Below are 22825 nucleotides of genomic sequence, written 5' to 3' on the forward strand. Positions count from 1 at the left end.
CAGGTGAGACATGGTACATTTTGGCGAGTCAATGTATGTGGCCGTCTGTGTCTGCATAGGAATCAGGAGACCTACTGAGGTGCTGTGTGAGTGCATGTATGTGTGTGGTGTTCAGGTGAGTTCTAATGGGCTGTGTGACTGAGCGGTTGTGTTAGGAGCTACGTGGGACTATGTGTGACTGGTATGTGCCCATGTGGCTTTCTAGGACCGGAGACTCTGAAGGCACTGAGGCTGCTTCTGTGTGGATGTCTAGGCACACCACATGTAACACTGCACCTAGGGGCCTGGAGGCTTTCTGTGGGTGTGTGTTGTGAGGTATGTGGGTTGACAGGACTACTGGAGTGGGATTGGGTGACTGCAGATTTGAGGTTGTCTGAGTGTACTGAAACGGGCTCTTTGTGTTGGGGGTTTGTATGGAGTCCAAGGGACAGGATTGTGATCATCTGTGTGTTCTCTAGTCCAAGGTTGTCTCTGAGTGACTGAGGCAGGTTGTGTGTGTGGTTGGTGGTGAAGACTCAGTTTGCCTAGACAGCCTGTGGCAGGGGGCTGGGGTGGGAGTACAGGGATGGGGCCCCTCCGAGCAGCCTTGGTGCAGAGCATATGACTCAGGGAGTAGTCAGCTGGGTAGTAAGGTCCCTGGCAGGCAAGACAGTACACATACTTGGTCCCAGCAGGCCTGTCCAGGACCTGTCACCCCTGCCCCCGGCTGCTTCTGCCCCCCATGTTGGCCCCTGTCCTTCCTTCTTTCCTTGGTTTTGAGGTCAGGGGCCAGGGATGGGGTTGGAACACCTGCTGGGCCTCTGGCTCCTCTTCTTGCGGAACTCAAACTCATCCACGGTCCACACAGCCCCCTTTTCACTCTCCACTCGCACGAAGCACTTGTGCAGGCTCAGGTTGTGGCGGATGGCGTTCTGTGGGTGGAGGGCCAGCCAATCAGGCCAGGGGTGGGGGAAACAAGCGGGTGGTCATCCTCTGAGGTCAGCAGTCCTCACCCAAAACCGACCTCCTGCCCCTTCCCATCATATTTGCAAGCCCAGCCCAAGGTTGTCCAGCTTGGCCCAGCACCAGGGTGGTATTTGAGGCCATCCCAGCCCTGTCACCTCCAGAGGCACTCACCTTCCAGGTGGCAGGGTGGTTTCTGAAGAAGGCAAACATACGTGTAAACCAGTGGTAGATCTCATTGAGTGTCCTCTGCTTCTCGGGAGCCTCCAGGATGGCCTGGGAGTAAGGGGACATGTTCCCTTAAAGCTGGGCTGAGGGGCATAGTGGCCCACCCGGGCCATCTGACATGGGGTGGGACTGTGGGGGCAGGGGAGGGGAGGGAGGGTGGTGTGGCGGTGATGGATCAGAGACGGTTAGAAGCGGGGTGAGGGTGGGCTGGGATGGGTTAGGTAAAGGATCAGGGCTGAGGCTGGAGCAGGGTCTGGCTAGGGTCAGGGCTGGATTTAGGTTAAAGATCTGGGGTGGAGTTAGAGTGGGGTCCCCTATAGGGGTGAGTTTTCAAGGTCTGGGATGGTTAAGGGCCAGGAAATGGGATCAACTTAAGGATTTGGACGGCATGAAGGGCCAGACTGAGCTAAAGGTCGGAGAAGAGGTTGGTTAGATTCAGGTTAGGGATGGACTAGGACACTAGGACTGTTCATGGGGACATGAACATGTTCATGGGGACATGACAGGACTGTGTAGCATTAGGTCAGGAGTCAGAGGTGGGCCTCATTATATACAGTAGTTATTTTATGGGTCAGGGATGTGGTTAAGTTCAGGGTCAAGAATGAAGTTAGTTGTGAAGTTGATGTTAGTTGTGCATAGTTAAGCGGCAGGGCTGGGGTTAGGTGTGGAGTGAGGCTAAGGGTCAGGGAATTCGATTTGTTTGGATCTAGGAATGGGATTAAGTTTAGCGGCAGTGATTACAGCTGCAGTAAGGTTTAGGGTCAGGATGGGGCCAGGTAGGGGACTGTGTGGAATCACGTAGCAGGCGTCACCAAACTACGGCCCACGGGCCGCATGTGGCCCCCTGAGGCCATTTATCTGGCCCTCCGCCACACTCCCGGAAGGGGCACCTCTTTCATTGGTGGCCAGTGAGAGGAGCACTGTATGTGGCGGCCCTCCAATGGTCTGAGGGACAGTGAACTGGCCTCCTGTGTAAAAAGTTTGGGGACCTCTGAAGAGGTTAAGTTAAGGTTCAGGTTTGGTGTCAGCTGTGGTCTAAGATGACCGTCTGGCTGGGCTCTGGTGAAGGATTTCGGAAGGCATTAGGGAGGTTCAGATGAAGAGGTTGGGATGGGGTTAGGTTAAGGGTGAGGTAGCTGTTTCAAGGAAGAGGTTAAGGAAGAGGTTCAGCTGGGGGATGTGTTGATGTACTGGGGCACAGCGGGGCTGGGGAAGGAGGGTAACACTTGGCTAGGGGTTAGAGCAAAGGGCAGAGATCAGGTTAGTTTTCGGGTGATTTTATAGGTCCAGAAGGCAGACAGGTATGTGGTTAAGGTGGAAATCAGGAAAGCAGTGGGCTTAAGGGCCTGAAGTTGCCTTGCCTTATAGTATGGATGATGGTTTAGGTTTGGGTTTGGGGGCAGATCTGGGGAGAAGCCAGTATGAGGGATCACATGTGAGGCATGGGTTTCTACATGCAGGAGCCCTCCCTGGGGGTGCCAGAGGGAGGCTGGGCGTTTGGGAGGCAGGTCTCCACCCCCTCTTTCTCTTCCTTCTCCTTGGCCTGAGCTGCCCTGCTTACCCAGCGGATGAGGGTGGCGTAGGTGAATGGGGGCCGCATGTTGTGGAACTTGAAGTAGTCCATGTTGTGGAAGAATTCTGTCCAAGGGGGAGAAGAGTCAGGCATCATCTGAACCTCCTCACTCCCTCTCCTACCCTCCACTCTTTCCACGATCACAGTTACTGTTTGCTGACCACTGGACGTAACTTGTATCACTTACTCTCTGTACCAATCACACCAAAATGGGGCTTATTCTTCCTGAGGTTAAAAACAAGGGAAGGGGCCCTGGCCGGTTGGCTCAGCGGTAGAGCGTCGGCCTGGCGTGCGGGGGACCCGGGTTCGATTCCCGGCCAGGGCACATAGGAGAAGTGCCCATTTGCTTCTCCACCCCCCCTCCTTCCTCTCTGTCTCTCTCTTCCCCTCCCGCAGCCAAGGCTCCATTGGAGCAAAGATGGCCCGGGCGCTGGGGATGGCTCCTTGGCCTCTGCCCCAGGCGCTAGAGTGGCTCTGGTCGTGGCAGAGCGACGCCCCGGAGGGGCAGAGCATCGCCCCCTGGTGGGCGTGACGGGTGGATCCCGGTTGGGTGCATGCGGGAGTCTGTCTGACTGTCTCTCCCCGTTTCCAGCTTCAGAAAAACACACAAAAAAAAACAAAAACAAAAACCCCAAACAAAACAAAAAACAAAAACAAAAACAAAACAGGGGAAGTAACTTGCACACCAAAAGGATGTAACTGGTTAAGTGGCAGAACCAGGATGATACTCAAGGACCCTAATCCCTCTTAAGCCCACAGCCCAGGCCTTTTGGGTAGCAGGGGATCAGTGAGTGTGGGTGAATCACCTCACTTTCCCTTGGCGGTGGGAGGGAGAGTCCCTGGATATTACATAATTCCCTCCCTTCTCCATTCTGATAACCAAATGGAATAGCTGAAGCCTCAATCCCTAGAATAGCGAGGGAGCCCTGATCCCTCCCCGATCTGCAGGGGAGGCAGGGCTAAACATCTGAGGCCCTAACAGGAGCTTGCAGGTCACAGAAACCCTGAGAGGAAGCTTTTGCAAGCAGGTGTGTTTCCCCAAAGGCTGAGTGGTGGGGAAGAGCAGTGTAGAGCTCCACTCATCACATGCCAGTTTGGGGATTAGGGGTTCGAGACAGACACCATGTAGAACACGGAGCATCCTTACCTGGGAATGTGCTGTGTCCATGGCTGCCCCAGAGGTGCCTCCGCACAGCAAACAGGCCATTAGGGCCCTCCTGGGGGCCAGGCCAGGCTGGAGTGGTAGTGCCAGGAGTGCCAGCAGCTACAATGCAGCAGGAGGCCTTGTCAGATGACACCTGGGGGAGGGGGAAAGGGAGAGGTTGGTGACCTAAAGGCTAAAACTTCCCACTTTAAGTGTTTTAAAAGGAAAGGGCACCCTCTTCTCAATTCCAGCCTTCCCACAAAGACTGTACTCCCACAAAGCAGCATGAGCCATATTTATCAGGGTATGGTGTGGGCACTAGTGTGTGTAGCTCACCAATGCTGGGGTCCCGAGCTGGGGTTGTTGAATTGGGCTTCTCTACTACTCAACCTTGGGAAAGTCACTTAAATCTGCCTGGCCTCAATTTTCCTCATCTGTGGGTTTGGATTGATAGCAATGCCTACATGACAGTGGCACTGTGAGGACTGAATAAGTTCATACCAGCAAAGTGATCAGAAGCAGTACCCAGGGCCCGCTTGGTGGGCATGTGATGTACACAGCCACATAGAGCCCTGCACTTTGTTTAATGCTTGGTGGTTGCCATTTTTAAATTCGAGCCCTGCATTTTCATTTTACCCTGTGTCCAGCGAGTTACATAGCCAGTCTTTCCTTGCCAATGGCACATGATCTGCATTCAGTGACTATTTGCTGTTGCTTTGGAAACAATGACGATGTTTCAATAGCTTAGGGTCAGAGGATTTGTAAGTGGAGGGGGATAGATTCTTAGGTCTGGGCATGTTTGGAGCTGGGAACAGGGACCCAGAGATCCCAGGGTATAAGGATAAGTCCTCTGCACCCTGCCAGGCCTGTCCCCTGTGCCCTTGCCCTAGCAGTCTGTGTCGCTATTAGGCATGGGGTGGCTTACCATGGATGAAGCCTTGGTCAGGGCCATCTTCTCAGCCAGGTGGGCCTGCATGGCACCCAGCTTCTCCTTCTCCAGCACTAGCTGTGAGGACAGGTACAAAGGGAGAACTCAGCCTAGGCTTTTCCCACCATGTCTTTGCTCAGGCTGTGGTCTTCCCTGCGAGTTTCCTTTCCCCCTCTTCCTTTGATGCTCCCCCCATCCAGGGTGAGTTTGGCTCCTGACCCAGGCTGGACATAAGTTTCATGCACATGCACCATTCCCCCGCCACCAAACCCTGCCCCACATCACCTGCTGCTCCAGAGACTGCACCACCTCCCTCTGGAGAAGACACTCTGCCCTGCCCTTTTCATCCAGGAGATGGTCTGCCTGGCAGTGCCTGGGGAGGGGAAGGTTCCATGCAGGTGACCATGGTGGAGCTGGCTTCCTAGCTCAATGTTCTGAGTGGGGAGGGCTCAGACCCTCTGGGAGGTCTCTCCTCAGATACTCAGCCTCCCAACCCTCTACCTCAGTTTTCCTCTCACACCCATCATTCCTTCAACACATGCTACTTGGCATCTCCTTTGTGTTGGGCCTGAGGTCACCACTTGAGCTTGGCCAGGGTATTGGAGATGATGTTGGAAGGGTGGTAAGCTGGGAGCAGCCGGGTAGGTGAGAGCAGGAAAGGCATTCCAGGTGGAGGGAAGGCCTGGTGGTGAAGAGGACAGGATGCATTGAATTGCTGCTGACAGTTGGGTAGGGTTGAAGAAGGTGTGCACGCTTGCACGTGCGTGTGTGTATGTGTGTTGTATCTGTGTGTGATGAAGCTAAAGAGAGGCAGCAACAGCCATTTTGAGGAGCTGGGACTTGAAGAATCAATAAAATCAGCCTGACCTGTGGTGGCGCAGTGGGTAAAGTGTCGACCTGGAAACGTTGAGGTTGCCGGTTCAAAACCCTGGGCTCGCCTGGTCAAGGCACATATGGGAGTTGATGCTTCCAGCTCCTCCCCCCTTCTCTCTCTCTCTCTCTCTCCCCCCCTCCTCTCTAAAATGAATAAATAAAAAATTAAAAAACAAAACAACAAAAAAAATTTAAAAAAAAAATCAATAAAATCAGGCTGGTATGCTGGCATGAGGGGTAGCAGGGCAAAGCAGTTAGGAGTGTGCATTCTGGAGCCTGGTTGCCTGGGTTCAAATTCCAGCTCTGTCTCTTAGGAAGTGGGTGATCTTTTTTTCTTTCTTTTTGTTTTTAATTAAGTGAGAGCAGGGGAGGCAGAATTCTGCATGCACTCCAACCGGGATCCATCTGGATAGCTCCCTGTGGAGCAATGCTTTGCCGATCTCTGGTGTTGTGCCGTTGCTTAGCAACCAAACTATTTTTAGTGCCTGAGGTGGAGGCACTAAGCCATCCTCAGCTCCAGGGGGCCAACTCACTGGAGCCAATCAAGCCATGGCTGTGGGAGGGGGCAAGACAGAGAGAAAAAGAGAGAGAGAGAGAGAAAGATAAAGGATGGGAAGGGGTGGAGAAACAGATGGTTGCTTCTCCTGTGTGCCTGACTGGGAATCAAACCAGGACATCCACAGGCTGGGCCTACACTCTACCACTGAGCTAATCTGCCAGGGTCAGAAGTGGGTGATTTTGATCAAGACACTTAACCTCTTTGGCCATAGTTTCTTTGTCTGTAAAATGGAGGTAAATAATAGTACACACTATTATAACCCATATACTGATGAGAAAACCAAGGCCCAGAGAAGCTAAATAACTTACCAAAGGCCTTACAGCCAGTGAGTGACAGAGCCTGGATTTGAATTCTCAGTCCCAGCTTTTGCCTCTTATCTTACTGCCTGTCAGAATGAGGCCTGAGCTAAGACCTGCACCCTGGACCACATCCACAAACTGGGGTCCAGGACTAGAATGGGCCTGGGTCACTCACTTGAGGAAGTCCTCTGGCTCCTTGAAGACCTTCTCACACCTGGGCCACTTGCAGACACCATTTGCCAGCAGTGAGTAGGAGCCCTGGGGCACAGTCGAAAGGGTGCTGGGGGAATAGAGGGTGTCAGAGGACGAAATGGCCAGGCAAGGGTCCTTCCCAGCCCTGCCACTGACCTGTCTTTCCTGGGTGCACTGGAGCTTGGGAAAGTGCAGAGCAGTGCTGGTTCCCTGGATACCCACTCCAGGCTGGCCACATTGATCCCTGTGGATGGGGACAAGGCACCTCTGGAGACTATGACCTGGGCTCTGGAGCTTGGCCCACAAGGCCTTTCCTTGTGAGCTTCCCACGCTCTTGAACCTCTGGTGTTTCTATGTCCAAGGCTTCTGGCAGAGAAGCTTAAAGACTGCCATTCGCAAGTGCTGACATTTTGACTAACTGCAAAGATCTGTGTTTCTGTGATTTTGACGCTCTGCATCTTTCAGGTTCTGAGCCTGACATTTTTTGGAGGTTGGAGTTTCCAAGATGATAAAACCTGATACCCGACACCTGAGGGCCATGATTTAGCAACCTACGCTGCTTACATTCAAGGACTTGGGGGCTCTGGGATTCTGTGGAACTGTGGGGTATGACATTACCAGGTGGCAGGCCAGGCCGGGCCTTGAGAGAGAAGACTCCAGTTGCAGCAGTTGGTGGTGGAAGGCTGATCATAGCTGGGCTGTCCAGTGGGCGCATCTGCAGCACGGGGGTGCGGGCATGGGCATCCACTGTTGAGAGCTGGGGACACATATAGGCTGTGCTTCAGCCAGGCCCCTTCCCCAATTCCCCCACCTCTCTGCCCCCTCCTCTCTGCCCAGTCAGGGTCGATACCTGGTGCACGAAGTGTGGCCTGTCTTGGAGGAGTGCCTGCAAGTGGGGCGAAGGACCCAGCCGTGCTCCAGAGGGTGCCACCATGACAAGGGGCACTGTGGGTAGCTGGGGAGGGGGGAAGGCAGGCTGGAGAGATGCCATCCCCATCCTCACTGTTCTCTGTGTTGAATTCATATGCTCCTCACCATAGCCTCACATGGTAGGTACTATGACCATCCCCTTTATACATATGTAGAAACTCAGACTCAGGGAGATTGAGACTTTCTCAAGATCAACCAATTAATGGTGGTAGAGCTGACCTCAACTTTATCATCTTACGTCCTTGGGCCCCAGCCCTCTCCTCTGTCACATGGGGAAGGGGACACATAGCCATGCCCGTGGGACCATAATAGGATCTCCTGTACTGAGAGAGGGATTGGGAGTTCGGGGAGAACCTTGAATCTCTGAGACCTGCTAAGTGGGGACTTTCTTGGCCCTGTGACATCTGCATAAGTCACAGACTTGCCTGGGACCCAGAAAACCACTTCCTGTGCCCCAGCCGGGCCCCCCTCCCAGTGCCACAGTAAAGGTCGGCACCTGTAGGCCCAGGTACTCCACCCTGCTTGCTCCATCCTGGGCCCTGGGCCTCACCTGCAGCTGTGATGGTGGCATGGGGTTCAAGCTGGAGGAGGAGGCATGGGCCCCACCTCGAAGGTCCCGGCCCTGGAAGGTTGCCCCCGAGCCTTTGGCTCCCAGTACGTCTGAGGACTTGGGTGCAGCCCTCCAGCTGGATGAGGCCCCTGGGGATGGGGTGAGCACCAAGGAAGGGGCCAAGGGCTTGGCTGGCCTGGGGTTGGGCATTGGGTCCTTGTCTGAGGTCAGGCTGTGGAGACATAGGGAGAAGGAGTTGTACATGTGCTACAGGGTGTGCAACATACTCAAACACCTGAACTGTGGACACCCTCCCTGGTCAGAGCAGGCATTGGCTGAGATGTGTCCTAAAAAAAGTCCCCACAACTGGACCCCAGCTCTGGTTATGTGTGCATGCACCTGCACACACATGAATACACACATTAGTGTCAGGAACATAAGTGTGCATGTGTCTGCACACATGCCCCATGTTCAGACTTGCCCAGGCCCAGCACATGTCCTGCCAGTGCATGCTGGCACAGCTCTGGTGGGGATGTTCCCTCCAGAGGGCAGCTGAGGGTTCATGGTAGATGGTGGGACCTCAGCCAGGGTAGGTCTCAGATCTTCTCCCAACTCTTTTTTCTGTGTGTGTGTGGCAGAGACAGAGAGAGTCAGAAAGAGGGACAGATAGGGACAGACAGACAGGAAGGGAGGGAGATGAGAAACATCAATTTTTCGTTGCGGTTCCTTAGTTGTCCATTGTCCATTGATTGATATCTCATAGGTGCCTTGACGGGGGGGGGGGGGCGCTACAGCAGAGCAAGTGACCCCTTGCTTGAGCCAGCGACCTTGGGCTCAAGCTGGTGAGCCTTGCTCAAACCCAATGAGCCCGCGCTCAAGCTGGTGACCTTGAGGTTCTCAAACCCAGGTCCTCCGCGTCCCAGTCCCATGCTCTATCCACTGCGCCACCGCCTGGTCAGGCTCTTCTCCCAACTCTTGAGGCTTGTCTTCAGGCCTGAGCCCTCTGGTCCTCCCTGCACCTGGCATCGGGCACATAACCTTTGCTGATAGCCCTGGGGCTGATCTCTGATTTTCTCCTGGGAGCATTATTTTACCCCAATGACTTGGGCATATCTGGGAGTGGCAGGGGGGCATGGACAGAAAAGATCCCTCCGGCTTCTGCGAGAAGGACAGACTCTAAGAAGGTAAGGGCAGGAGCAGAGGACTAGTGAAGATGCTATTGCAACAGTCCAGGTAAGGGATGATGGTGGCACAGACCAGGATGGTAGCAGTGGAGATGGTGAGAAGTGGGTAGATTCTGAGCATGTTTGAAAGGTTGAGTCAAGAGAATTTTCTGGTACCTTGGATCTGGAGGTGAGAGAAGAAGGGTCAAGGTGACTTCTGCGTTTTAGCCTGAGTAGTTGAAGGGACAGAACTAATGAGACTGAGATGGGGCTAATGGGGGGGGGGAGCAGAGCTAGATAGGGTGGTGATGATCCAAGTGTGGATGGACACGAAAAGCCTGGCGTTAGACACACAAGTGGAAGTGCTGAGTGGGTAGCTGAGTACAGGAGTCTGGAGCTCAGGCGGGGACAGGGTCTGGTCACCTCTGGGTCGGCCCTGCACAGAACTGGCATGGCAGGTGCCAGAGAGGAGAGACAAGCTCTCTCAAGCCAGGTCCTGTGGGAACTCCTTGACCCAGCACTCCCTGGAATTGACCCACAGCCTGCCTCCAAGCCTTTGCTCATGCTGTTTGGCTTGCCTGGAATGCCCGCTCTTCCTCCTCTTCCCCTACCCAAACCCAATCCAGAAAGCTGTCCATAATGGCCCCAGAACCCTACACTCCTCAACAAGAAGGGCCTTGGTTTCTCAGAATCCTGTAATCTCATTTTTTTTTAATTTTTTAAATTCATTTTTAGAGAGGAGAGAGAGAGAGTGAGTGAGTGAGAGAGAGAGAGAGACAGAGAGAGAGAGAGGAGAGAGAGACAGAGAGAGAGAAGGGGGGAGGAGCTGGAAGCATCAACTCCCATATGTGCCTTGACCAGGCAAGCCCAGGGTTTCAAACCGGCAACCTCAGCATTTCCAGGTCGACACTTTATCCACTGTGCCACCACAGGTCGGACTGTAATCTCATTTTAAGAAGAAGTCAGAACTGGAAGGACTGCCTAGTCCAACCTTCATTTTACCAAAGGGGACACCCAGGTGCATCATTTCACAGTCCCATGGTGGCTTGAGAGCTTCACTTCTTTCTCCATAAAGGTTGTGCATGCACATTTCACAGGCCCTGCTGTGGGGCTCTGTGTGTGTGTGTGTGTGTGTGTGTGTGTGTGTGTGTGTGTATACCTCACCACCCCACCTTGCAGCACAGGGGTGGGCACACAGCTGCGAAGAACAGTCCGAGGGAGAACAAGGAGGGTTTGATGGAGCAATTGCTCCTTCCTTTCTTTGCTCTCAATCTATGGGGGTTGTCAGAGCTGTGGTGCTGAGGAGGGTGGGGGTGAAAATCCAGATATTCAATCCTTAGTCTTCTCTGCGGGTTAGAACATTACTGTGTGAGAAACAGGAGCCTGAGTCTGTGGAGGTGCAGAACAAGGGCCCGAGAGAAGTCAGTGACTATGAGGAAGTGAGTGAAGAAATGAGTGAATGAATGAAGGTGGAGGTAAGGGTGATGCTTCTATAAGCCAAGGAATGCCAAGAATTGCCAGCAAACAGAAGTTAGGAGGGAGGCGTGAACACTTTTTCCCACATAGCCCTAGAAGGAGCCAACCCTGTCTCACCTTGATCTAGGACTTCAGGTCTCCAGAACTGAGACAATAAATTTCTGTTGTTTAAGTCACCCAGTCTGTGGTACTTTGTTACAGAAGCCTGAGCAAACAGTTCTAATTTTGGTGAGTGAGTGGATGTTTTCCACTACTCTGGCTTGGTCCACGCAGCTGGCCCATGGTCATTTCTGAAGCTGCCTGGACACTTGGCCAGAACTTATAAGAAATCTCCTCCTCAAACATATCTGGAATGGCCTGACTCAAGGAAGCATAGATACATTCTCAGAAAGGCCACATGGATATGGTCTGTCTGGTGGTGGGGTACTGGAGGGCGGGTACTGAAGGGCCCGGCCGGGCAGCCAGCTTCCTGCACTGTCTGTTGGGGCGTCCCTTTCTGACTATTTCTCAGAAGATGCATGGAGGATGTTTCTGGGACATAGACTGTGTTTTCATATCGGGGTCTGCATCTGGGCCCCATTGTCAGAGCCTCCGATTTCCCCAGATTTTTTCCGCCATTGACGTCATGGCGGCCGGATGCGCTGGGCTTCATCGGCACCAAGGAGGAAGACAAGGGGGCAGACACCCCACCCCACAGGTTTCGTTCCGAGAATTGGCTGGCCCATCCTGCAGCCGGCTTGGCCCAGGTGGAGTGATGTGGGTGCCGGCGGATGTGGTGAGTGACGTCCATCTGGCCACCATGACAAGCCGTGGGCCCTGTAGACCTGGCCTTTCTCAGACAAGGATAAGCCCAAGATCTGATGCTTGGGAAGTGCCATGCAGATCCCACAGGTACCGAGACTCTTGAGGTCTTTAATTAGTACTATGCCAGAACCTCAGAATCACAGAACATTATTTCTTAGATACAAAGGATCCCAGAATCTCAAACCCACAGACTCCCTGGGGTCCATGGGTCCAACTTCTCAGTATGTAAAAGCCAGTGTCTCTGGTATCCAAATGCACTGGAACTTCCTGAAGGACAGAAAGCTCACTACTTTTCTGGGTTTTCACCTACCAGGCCTGGATTACAATTAAACCTTCCCTCAGCCTCCCTTCTAAATTCTGTGAAGGCAAGAGAGTCATAATTACCCTCTCTCCTTCCCCCAGCCTGGAGCTATGCTCTGCCATTAAGTAGCTACAACTCTCCTCAGGCTTATATGTAAATTGGGACAATAACAGTACCCATCTTCCAAAGTTAATAGTGGAAAATGCTTAGCAAAATGTCAGTGATTGGTGAATGGACATTGCAGGGCCTCCATCTCCTTGTCTATGCTGGGAAAATGTTCCCAGACAATGAGCCAGAGATGGGGAGGGAATACAGGGGAGGTTCAGGCTGGTGTACCTTTGGCGAGGGCTTCATGGCGGGGAGCAGGAAAAGCCCTAGCCTTGGCCGGTAGAGATCCCACTACCAGGCTCTCTGGAAGGGTCCTGTACCAACTCTGGGACATGGCTGAGCTCTGTCCATAGCCAGACCCATTGACTGATGTCCTCCCAGTAACACCACCTTCTGCCCACAAAGCTTTCTGATCCATGGGGCCCTGGGGCCCCACCCAGCCTAGCTTTCGGGAGGCCGAGCCCCACACTGTTACTGTGGATCCTCCTGCCTTAGTGAGGGTCCCACCTATGAGAAGGCAGAATGGGGAATGGCAGCAGCTGGGGGGCAGCCCAGGTTCTTCTTCTCCCTCATGGGTGCTGAGAGGTAAACTGAGGCCCACACTGGGAGAGAGAGACAGAGCCAGGGTCCCCACTAAGTCTGAAGATCTGAACTTGGGTCTTATTTCTGCCACTGAATCTCTGTGAGGACTTGAGAGAGGCCCTCCCGTCCATCTCTGGGTCTCAATTTGCTCCTCTTGTGCACTGGGAAGGGGAAAGGATGGAATAGGTGAGGGAGGGCCAGGGCCCTTTCACTCTGTGTCAGGGTGAGTTCTTAGGTGTCTGTAGGGCTTTCAGTTGACAACTGCCACTCTATCCAGAGGACAGAGAGAGGGATAATAGAGATACATAGAGACAAAGAGAGACAGAAACAAAGAGACATAGGGGAATAGAGAGATCATAGAGAACAAGAGATACAGAAAGAGATGGGAGAGATATGATATGAGATAGAGACAAAGAGTGAGAGACAAAAAGAATGAGAGACACAGTGAGAGATGCTCAGAGAAAGAGAGACAGAGTGTTTGTGGGGGGACTCATCTATATCTATATCTATATGGAAAGAGAGAGAGAGATACCCCCCAAAATAACGGTTGCTGGCCTCTGGCTGGAAGAACAGATGCTGCCTTAAATGATGAGGAATAACAAAGGCCAGGGTGGGGGCTACCCCTAGGGCTGGGAATTGCATTGTTCTATTGCAAAGCAACAATCAGAAAAGCAGTGTGGCTCAGCTACCAAACAGCCACTGAGGAACAGAACAGAAAGCTCAAACACAGACACATGGTTAGAGGGAATGGAGTTCATGATGAACGTGGCATTTCAAACGGGGGGATGTGTAGGCTAGATTATTTAGCACATGTTTCTGGGATAATTAAGGTTAAAATAAAAGTTATTGAATGAATAATCAATTCATTTTTCCACTAACTCCTCCCTGCCCAGTTTGAAATGTCAGCATCATCATATACCCTAAAATAAATTCTTGGATTTATTGTATTCCAGGTCCTATGCTAAGCATTTAACATGGTTAATAGATCTAATCCTCACAGCCACCTTTGAGGTAGATACTCTAATCATCACAGTATATATGAGGAAATGGAGGTGCAGAGAGTATAAATGCCTTGCTAAGAAGTACACAGATAGCCTGGGGTAAGGCTCCGTTTGTTCCAGACAGTCTGGCTCCAGTACCCACACTCTTAACCTCTACAGTAAATGGAAAAAATGAAGCCATAAAAGAGATTAGAAGCCAACACTTGTGAACATTTATCTCATTTTCAAGTGGGAAAGGACTTTCTAAGCACAAAACCAGAGACAGTAACCACAGAAGAAAAGACTAACCTATCTGACTATATAAAAACATCACAAGTATCGCAAAACATCGCGAACAAATAGAAAAAGCAAGTATTTGCTATATATGAATGAATGATGGAAGGTTCATATTCTTTCTAAATAAAGAGCTATAATAAATCAATAAGAAAAAAAGATAAACACTCTATTAGAATGAAGGACACCAGACCCCCAAATGCACAAGTGGTCAATAAACAGTATAAGTGATCTAAGTAATCAAAGAATATAAATTTCAATAATGTTGTAAGTAATATTTTTCTTACCTGTTAGGTTGGGAAAAGATTACAAAATGATAATACCCACACAGGGTTAGCTTGAGTAGAGGGAACATAAAACAGGATGACCTTTTGGAAGAACAATTTGCAGAGAGGGTCAGAAACCCTAAAAATGCACACATCTTTTGCTCCAGTAACTCCATTTTCAGGAAACCAAGGGACTAATCAGGGATGATTAGGGGGAAAAGCTAAAAACAACCCGAATGTCCAATGATGGGAATTTGGTCGAACCAATTATGGTTCATGACAATGTGGGGTTTTGACAGCCATGTAAGATCATATGTTGAAACAATTTTTCGGGCTTCAAGTTGACAACTTCAAAAATCTATAAAAATGCTCCTATTAATTGAGTAAAGCAGGAACAAAGCCAATAGACAGCATGATTCTAATTTGGTTAAAAAATATTAATAGTTAACATTTAGCACTGGCTAAGCCTGTAGAGACGTGCTCACCCGAACCTGGAACAGCCTGCTCTGTTCCTGGACAGTGATTCTGGACAGACAGACACACACACACACACACACACACACACACACACACACACACACACACACGGTCCTGGGAGTCGGACCACACAGTTAAACCACAGTAGACAATGAAGTGCCCCCAGGAGGGTCTCCTTTTATACAATGCAAGGACAAGTTCAGTTAAGTCCTCAGCCTGACCCTACAATTCACAATTCTTCATTGATCACAGCAGATGCTCATTTTTATAAAAGGTAAATGTCCTCATTAGCATTACTCAACACACTATTTTTGAGTGTCAATAGTATAAAGTTCTGTTATGGGTGGGGAGGTAAGCAGGGGAAGGCAAGATAAGAGAACAGGAGAGATGGTGGGAGAAAGGCTGAGGAAAGGAGACAGATGGAGTATGGTCAAGTTGGAGGAGACAGACAGGGCAGATAAAGACAGAAGGATGGAGATTTTGAGTGCCATGGAAGCAGATGGAGAACGAGAGGGCAGAAAAACATGGAAAGAGCGAGACGGTGAATAGAGATAGAGGGATAGTAGATACCAAGAGAGAATTGATGAAGAGAGGCGAGAGATGTAGTTGAAATTTCCAGTTATACCTGGATAGTGTTTCAAGGTGTTTAAAGCTCTGAAATTCATAAAGATTGACTGTCGACATATTTAAAAAATCCTACCATCTACATATCAATTTATTTATCTTTGCCTCCACCCAAACATTAAGTACTTTACCTAGCAGTCTTCTGGCATTTATTATTACTATTATTGTTGTAAAAAAAATACCTTACCTGATGAGGACCACAGTAGCTGCATGCATTTGGACTATACTGGAGGACCCCAGATCCTCCAGTACCTACCTCATTGATATCTCTTCCATTGGACCTGCATCTGGTCGGGGAGAGCCAGGATACTCACCTTGGTGAAGTGGACTGACAGAAAAGGATCAGCCTGGCTTGTGGGAAACTGTCACATATCAAAAACAACTTTGCTTTTATACCGAGAAGAAAACCCACGGTGTGGAAGCCACAGACCTCTCTCTTCTAATAATCCAATTTTTTTTTCGATGACTGTGTGCGCTGATAATCACGGGGTGGGGGGGTTTCTCATAGTTTTTTCTCTCTCTCTTGCTTGTTTCTCCTCTTCTTTTTTTTTTTCCTCTTCTTGATTATGAGACTTAAACGGAAATTTTTAAAATTTGGTTTTTTTCTTTGCCCTTTACGAGTCATCTGAAAATATGGTTTCTTCCCCTCACCACAGAGGTGAGAGGTATCAATGAGATCATGAGAAACAAGTTTTTTAAAAAAAAGTGTATTTAAACAAACAATGAAAATGAACTCAAATTTTAGGAAAAAACAAACAAAGGAAAAGAACTCAAATCACGAGGGCATCTCAGGCATGCAGAGACACTACTCTGTGAGTGAGAGGATATTTGAGGGTCTCTGGGAAAAGAAAGAGAGGCACTGAAGCCCTATGTGTGGATGGGAAACACCAGGGAAAGAAATGGAATAGAGATGTGTTGGGGATCGAAAGCCAATAGGGTCTTTGCAGCTTAGATTTTGGGGGACAGAGGTGTGGGGAACTGGCAGTAAGCTGACAGTCTGCCCAACCCCCACCTCACTTGTTCTGTGAAGTTGCTAAAGGCTATTTTTTCCACACCTTCAAGTTAGCTGTGGTGTTGGATTGTTTATGCTTGTCCTATGTCCCTCGAAAAGATTGGAGGCAAGTTTCTTTTTATCCTTTGTTTTGTGAAGTTAAGATGTTATGTATGGTGGGGGTTTTCTGCACTTGTGAGAATTCTTGGAATGCCTTGGAAATGTGACTTTGCTTTAATGATCTCTTTGATTTGCTAATGGCCTCACTTTGCCCTATAAATAAAGCAGGTTGGGGAATGGAAGGTTGCTTTTTGCAAGCTGTCTCTTTCGTTGCAAAGAGACCTCCCGAGCTCATCCTTTTTCTCTTTAAGCCTATTTTCTTAATTCTGCGCCATTCCCACTCAAAACCTGGAATTACTAGCCATGCTGGTTTGCAGCAAGTGGCGACTGAACAGAGGGGACCTAAGGAAGGAAAAACTAAACTAAAGGCAGGTGATGGAACTCCCCGAGTGTGCACAGTAAGTAAAATTTTTCAGTAGTTTTGGGGGAGAGTATAGTCGGGAGTAATAAATTATGGGTCGTACTGGATTTTTTCAGACTTATGTGCTCTCTAGATTGCCTGTTAATCAATGGAATAAAAATGTTTTGAAAAATATGAGAGTGTTACTTGAAAAAGCATTTACTATATTTTGTCAGACTTTTGGAATTAACCTGAGGACAGGTATTTCCTTACAATCCTCAGGGTCAAGGCATAAAGCGTGCCCAGCAAACACTTAAAAATCAATTATAAAAAATGAAAAAGGGGGAGTCAATCATACCTTGGAACTCCTGCAAATCTTCTTTATCATGCTCTTTTTACTTAAAAAAATCTTGAATACTGATATAGAGGGCCATTCTGTGGTCCAGAGACTCTGGAATCCAACAAGGAAAGCCTTCCCTGAAGTACGATGAAGGGACCTGCTCACAGGAATCTGTCAAGGGCCAGACCCTGTTCTCTTATGGGGCCAAGGATATGTGTGTGTCTTTTCTAGGTCTGCGGAGGCTCCTCGGTGGGTTCCTGAATGTTTGGTAAAAACCATGAGCCAGAATGAGACTCACTTCATAAGAGCAATTGTATAAGGTTTATTTTACTATGCTCTCGTCCCTTTCTCTGTCAAACCTGTTCCATCTATCAAATCCTCTTAACACACTCCAAACCTCTTTCTCCTGCAAATTCCTACCCTCCTTCATTTGATCCAGCTGATAACACTGTCTTTCTTTCTTTTTCCAGTCAGCTCCAGATATATGGAAAATGTTTATATAAGCAGAGGAGGATCCTCAAACCCCTCAATGAAATCTCCTAAGTATGGCTTTTAAAGTCTATAATGACCTAGAGGAACAGGAAAAGGCAGACAGAGCCCAAAGAGATCAGGCAAAATACCAGCTCTTGGCATATGCCCTTAAAGGCCCCAGCGCCTCTAAAAGGCCTCATAAGACTCTATCAGGGCCCTGCTTCAAGAATGGAAAGGAAGATCATTGGGCTAAAGCCTGTCTGGCTTCTCAGCCCCCGCCAGGGCCATGCCCTTGTTGTGGGAAAAAGGGATGCTGCCCCCTTGCTCCTCCAAGGGAGGGTTTCGTCTCTCCCAGCCCTACCCCAGCCACTTCTAACCTTTCCCAGCCTGCTGGGACTTGCCACTAAAGACTGTAGGTGCCCAGGGCCATTAGCCCCATCTCACATCACCATGGACAAGCCTAGAATAACCATCCAAATAGCAAATAAGCCAATCTCATTTCTTATAGACATGGGGGCCACTTACTCTGCCTTGCCCAAATATTTGAATTCTGCTCATCCCTTGAAAATCTCTATTATAGGTGTTCAGTCTTATTTTCCTCCCCATTTGCCACAAATCCACTGCCTTGTCTAATACATGGTGTTTCCTTTACGCACTCTTTTCTCCTACTACCTCAATGCCCCATGCCTATTTTAGGCCAAGACCTACTCTCCAAATTAAAAGCCTCTCTGTCTCTTTTTTCACCTCCTGTCTTCAAAATCAGCCTTGTTTCTATTCTTAGCTAGCCAAAATTTGCCCACTTCTATTATGAAAGCTTAATATACTAAAAAAAAAGTCATTAAAACTTAAACACTAGCTACAGAATGTGGAAATATAATAATTCCAATGCCATACAGACTTTTACTAAATATGTATGACTCCTGCTCCTTGGGACAGTTCTCAAACTAAAGTTGAATTACATTTACAAATAATGTGAAGCAGTGATGGTGTCAACATAAACTTGATAAAATTACATTAACATATTAAAGACATTCAAAACTGCAAAAATTCTATTTTAAATCCTACTATATTAGCTAAGAATTTGCTTAATAATCTAAAAGGCTTTAATTTCTTCATTATATTAAGACACTTGTTTTAATATCTGTTAGCATTGGCTATTTTAATTTTATGTTTATTTTATATTTTTCCAGTCTGCCTCCAAATCAAAACATAAAAAAAATCAAATACATATAAATCACAACATACGAATTAAAATTAAAAAATAGAAAAGGGGGATATATTGGAGACTGAAAGCCAACAGGGTCTTTGCAGTTTAGATTTTTGGGGGACAGAGGTGTGGGGAACTGGCAGTAAGCTGACAGTCTGCCCAACCCCCCACCTCACTGGTTCTGTGAAGTTGCTAAAGGCTATTTTTTTCCACACCTTCAAGTTAGCTGTGGTGCCGGATTGTTTATGCTTGTTTTACCCCCCATGTCCCTCGAAAAGATTGGAGGCAAGTTTCTTTTTATCCTTTGTTTTGTGAAGTTAAGATGTTTTGTATGGTGGGGGTTTTCTGCACTTGTGAGAATTCTTTCGTTGCAAAGAGACCTCCCAAGCCCATCCTTTTTCTCTTTAAGCTTATTTTCTTAATTCTGCGCCATTCCCACTCAAGACCTGGAATTACTAGCTGCACCGGTTCATGGCAAGGATGTGTTTCCAGAGGTTTTACCCTGCTCTAGGCCTCAGTTTTCCATTAGGTAGAATTGATATGGTCATGACCACTCTTATTGCCCAGGGAAAGGGAGTTCAGGACACTCCTGCAACCTATTTTCCCACAGAGGGTGAGGGGCATGGAAGTTACTTCATGGAGAAAAAAGAAGGGAGTCCTTCCCACCCCCCACAATTCACAGAATCGAAAAGTCTGAGAATCACTGGCTCCGGAATCCACTGAGCATCACTGAGTGAGGACAGGGAGAAAAGTTTTGTCTCATCATGTCTTAGGGCCTGAGATCTTTGACCCAGAGGCCACCCTATAAGGAAAGTCATGACCAGGACCCCAGTATTAATGCATCCATCCTCACGAAGTCCAACCTTTTTGTAGTCAGGGACACCATGATCTGATGCTTCCGTGGCCCTCAGCCTTTGCAATTTTCTACTTGAAAAAAATCCCAGTTTTCAAAATTTTAGGATCCCAAATATCTGCCAACATCCTTGTAGCTGACATTTATATCAAATTCTCCATGCGCCAGGCACAGTGCTGAACACTTCTCAGAAATCCTCACTAAAGCCCACTGAGGTCCATCTTGTCATCATGGCTGTTATACAGGTGGAGAAAACAGAGGTGCAAAGTAGTTGAGAAACTTGCCCCAGATCACAGAGCTGGTGAGTGGGGGTCCTGCTTTCCTTGATGCCAGGTTTTGAAACCCCTAAGTTGCCTTTTGCCCAATAGTCTCAGGTTTTAAATTGTAGGATGCAATGACAGGGAGGTTCAGAGGTTCTTACGGGTAGGGGGGGGGTTAAGGTTGTCCAAGAATTTCCTCACCTCAGCGAGCACCCCCTCAACTAATGTTCAACAGGGGAGACAAGCACCGGGGGCTTCTCCTGACAGGCCATGGTTTAGACTCCCAGTCCCTGGCTCCCTGCATGGCCCGGGATTTTGTCATCCAATGTTCACTCCAACCCATCTGTGAGACTGGTTTCAGGCCTGGGGAAGAGAAGTTGGAAACAGCTTTTTATTCACATCGTACAAACCTAGAGGCCAAAATCCACCCCTTCACCCCTTTGTGTCTTTTCTGCTCACCTTCCAAGCCCTCAAAAACAGGCGAGCCTCTTTCCTCAACTCACACTCACCTTTCTGGAAAAGCCCAGAGGGGATCTGATGGCCTGGTTTTGTGAAGATAAAAAAAAAAGAAAAGAAAAAAAAAGGTGAATAGAAAAACAAAATCTAAAAAAAGTCAGCCAACTACAATTAAAAAAAAAAAAAAAAAGAAACCAACCTTCCCTACCATTAGTTCAAAACAAAACTTTCACTGGTTGAGGCTTCTGAGTTGGTGGGACACGTCTGAGACCCAAGATGGCCTGTGTGCTAGGCATCCAGGACATGAACCAAGGTGGGATGAGGTCTTCAGGTTGAAATATGGAGGGACCCTGTGTACAGCAGAAGCTTAACAGATGTGGCAAATGGCTGGGAGCAATAGGGGGGAGGAGTGTGTTTGTCAAGGAGTCCCGGGAAGCTAATTTTAGGGATGTCCCCAAGGTTAATGACCCTTTGCTCCCCATGGACTTGGGTCTGAATACTTCTTACACCTTCTGTGTAACTATTAACCAGGCTAGTTCTAGAAGCCAAGGCTTTGTTCCCTGCCCCAGGTCCTGTCCCTCCTAAGAGAAGGGGCTGTTTTTCTCTTTTAGGGTTAGAGGTGTGGGCTGAACCCCCACCCTTATGCCCTCCCAGACCATCTCTCCCTTACTGTCAGAGAAGTGGCCAGAGAAATAGAAGGAAAACTGAGTGAGAGTGGTGGCCCAAAGAGTCTCAGGAGACTATCTGTACAAGGCTCAGGGTGTGGCAGGTGTGATACATTACTGAGAGCCAGGACCCTTGCAGAGTAAGAGCTGGGGGTCAGGTAGGGAGAGAGGGGCAGAGTTCACCACACTTTCTTTGCACTGGACTATATCCTCTCATATGAAGGCTTCTGGTGGAGAGTGGGCAGGATTAAACAAAAAGTTGGTTAAAATCCCCGAGAAAGGGGGGCTTTGACAAAGACTTGAAGGAAGTGAGGGAGGAAGCCATGTAGACATCTGAATAATTCCAGAGGACACAGCCAGTGCAAAGGTCCTGATGTGGGAGTGCCTGAGTTGCTCAAGGTCTAGTAAGGAGGTTGGTGTGATTAGAGTAGTGTGAATGAGAGGAAGAGGGGTAGGAGATGAGGTCAGAGCAGGGACAAGGGGGGCTGTTAATCAATGCAGGGGCTCATAGCCTATGGTGAGGTCTTTGACCTTTACTCTGAGTGAGCAGATGAGAGACATGGACTGTCTTGAAACTTAACAGGATCCCTCTGATTGCTGTGTGTAGAATTGACCGTAGGAGTGAGGGTGGACGCAGGGGGACCAGTGAGAGGGAGGCTACTGCAATATTTCAGATGACTGATGATGGCAGTGGAGTGCATGAGGAAAGGGTGGATTTAGGAAATACTGTAAATGGAGAGATGATAGGATCTGTTGAAGGGTGAGAGTTTGGGGGTTAGACTTAGACACAGACGATGTCCTAACTGGGTAGGCCAGAAGGAGTTCCCAGACTATTCACCAGCTTGAAATTCTAGATGATAAAAAAAAAAGTTCTATCGCATTTAACCTCCCATTATTTCATGATTTTTCTGTTAACTTGCAGTGGAATATAATCCTTCCTGACCCATTATCCTTGAACACCAAGACATGAAGGCAGGGATGTGGCTGCTGTGGGGTCCACCTTCCTCTTAGGCATGTTGTGAGTCAAAACCTTGTATATAGTAGGTGTTCAGTAAATCCTCCCAGGATGGAAGGGAAATGTATGAATGGATATATTCAATGGACAAAAGCTACAATTTGGTTCCCTTTTGTTCCTCAATGGGAGAGTGAAAGGAGTTGACTAGATGAAGCAGAAGGAGCAGTACTCTTGGGAGAGGGAACAGAAGAGATGGAGGCATATAGAAAGGAGGTGAGAGGCCTTAATCACTGTAAAAAAAATAGAAGACTGGATAAAGAAGATGTGGCACATATACACTATGGTATACTATTCAGCCATAAGAAATGATGACATCGGATCATTTACAGCAAAATGGTGGGATCTTGATAACATTATACAGAGTAAAATAAGTAAATCAGAAAAAAAACAAGAACTGCATGATTCCATACATTGGTGGGACATAAAAACGAGACCAAGAGACATGGACAAGAGTGTGGTGGTAAGGGGGGGAGGGAAGGAGGGAGAGGGGGAGGGGGAGGGGGAGGGGCACAAAGAAAACTAGATAGAAGGTGATGGAGGACAATCTGACTTTGGGTGATGGGTATGCAACAGAATTGAATGACAAGATTACCTGGACATGTTTTCTTTGAATATATGTACCCTAATTTATTAATGTCACCCCATTAAAATTAATAAAAATTAAAAGAAAAGAAAGGAGATGACGCTCCAACCAACCAAGCTATAGGTCCAGGGCTTATTTATTTATTTTAGAGACAGAGAGAAAGGGAGAGAGAGGAGAGGGGGAAGGGAAGCATTTGCTTGTTGTTCCACTCAGTGGTGCATACATTGGTTG

The 22825-nt window shown here is 48.6% G+C and overlaps 1 protein-coding gene across 1 annotated transcript; it reads right to left on the minus strand.

Moving 5' to 3' along the window:
* Nucleotides 1-72: 72 nt before the first annotated feature.
* FOXP3 (forkhead box P3) lies at nucleotides 73-8594 on the minus strand. The gene is made up of 11 exons (XM_066249618.1): nucleotides 8219-8594; nucleotides 7589-7693; nucleotides 7357-7495; nucleotides 6895-6982; nucleotides 6722-6826; nucleotides 5101-5188; nucleotides 4813-4893; nucleotides 3891-4041; nucleotides 2732-2808; nucleotides 1117-1218; nucleotides 73-911 (listed from the first exon to the last, which is right to left on the minus strand). The coding sequence occupies exons 1-11, from the start codon at nucleotides 8480-8482 to the stop codon at nucleotides 762-764; spliced, it is 1350 nt and encodes a 449-aa protein (XP_066105715.1). The 5' UTR covers nucleotides 8483-8594; the 3' UTR covers nucleotides 73-761.
* Between the last annotated feature and the right edge of the window lie 14231 nt (nucleotides 8595-22825).

Source organism: Saccopteryx bilineata, chromosome X (assembly GCF_036850765.1).
Source record: "Saccopteryx bilineata isolate mSacBil1 chromosome X, mSacBil1_pri_phased_curated, whole genome shotgun sequence".
NCBI lineage: Eukaryota > Metazoa > Chordata > Mammalia > Chiroptera > Emballonuridae > Saccopteryx > Saccopteryx bilineata.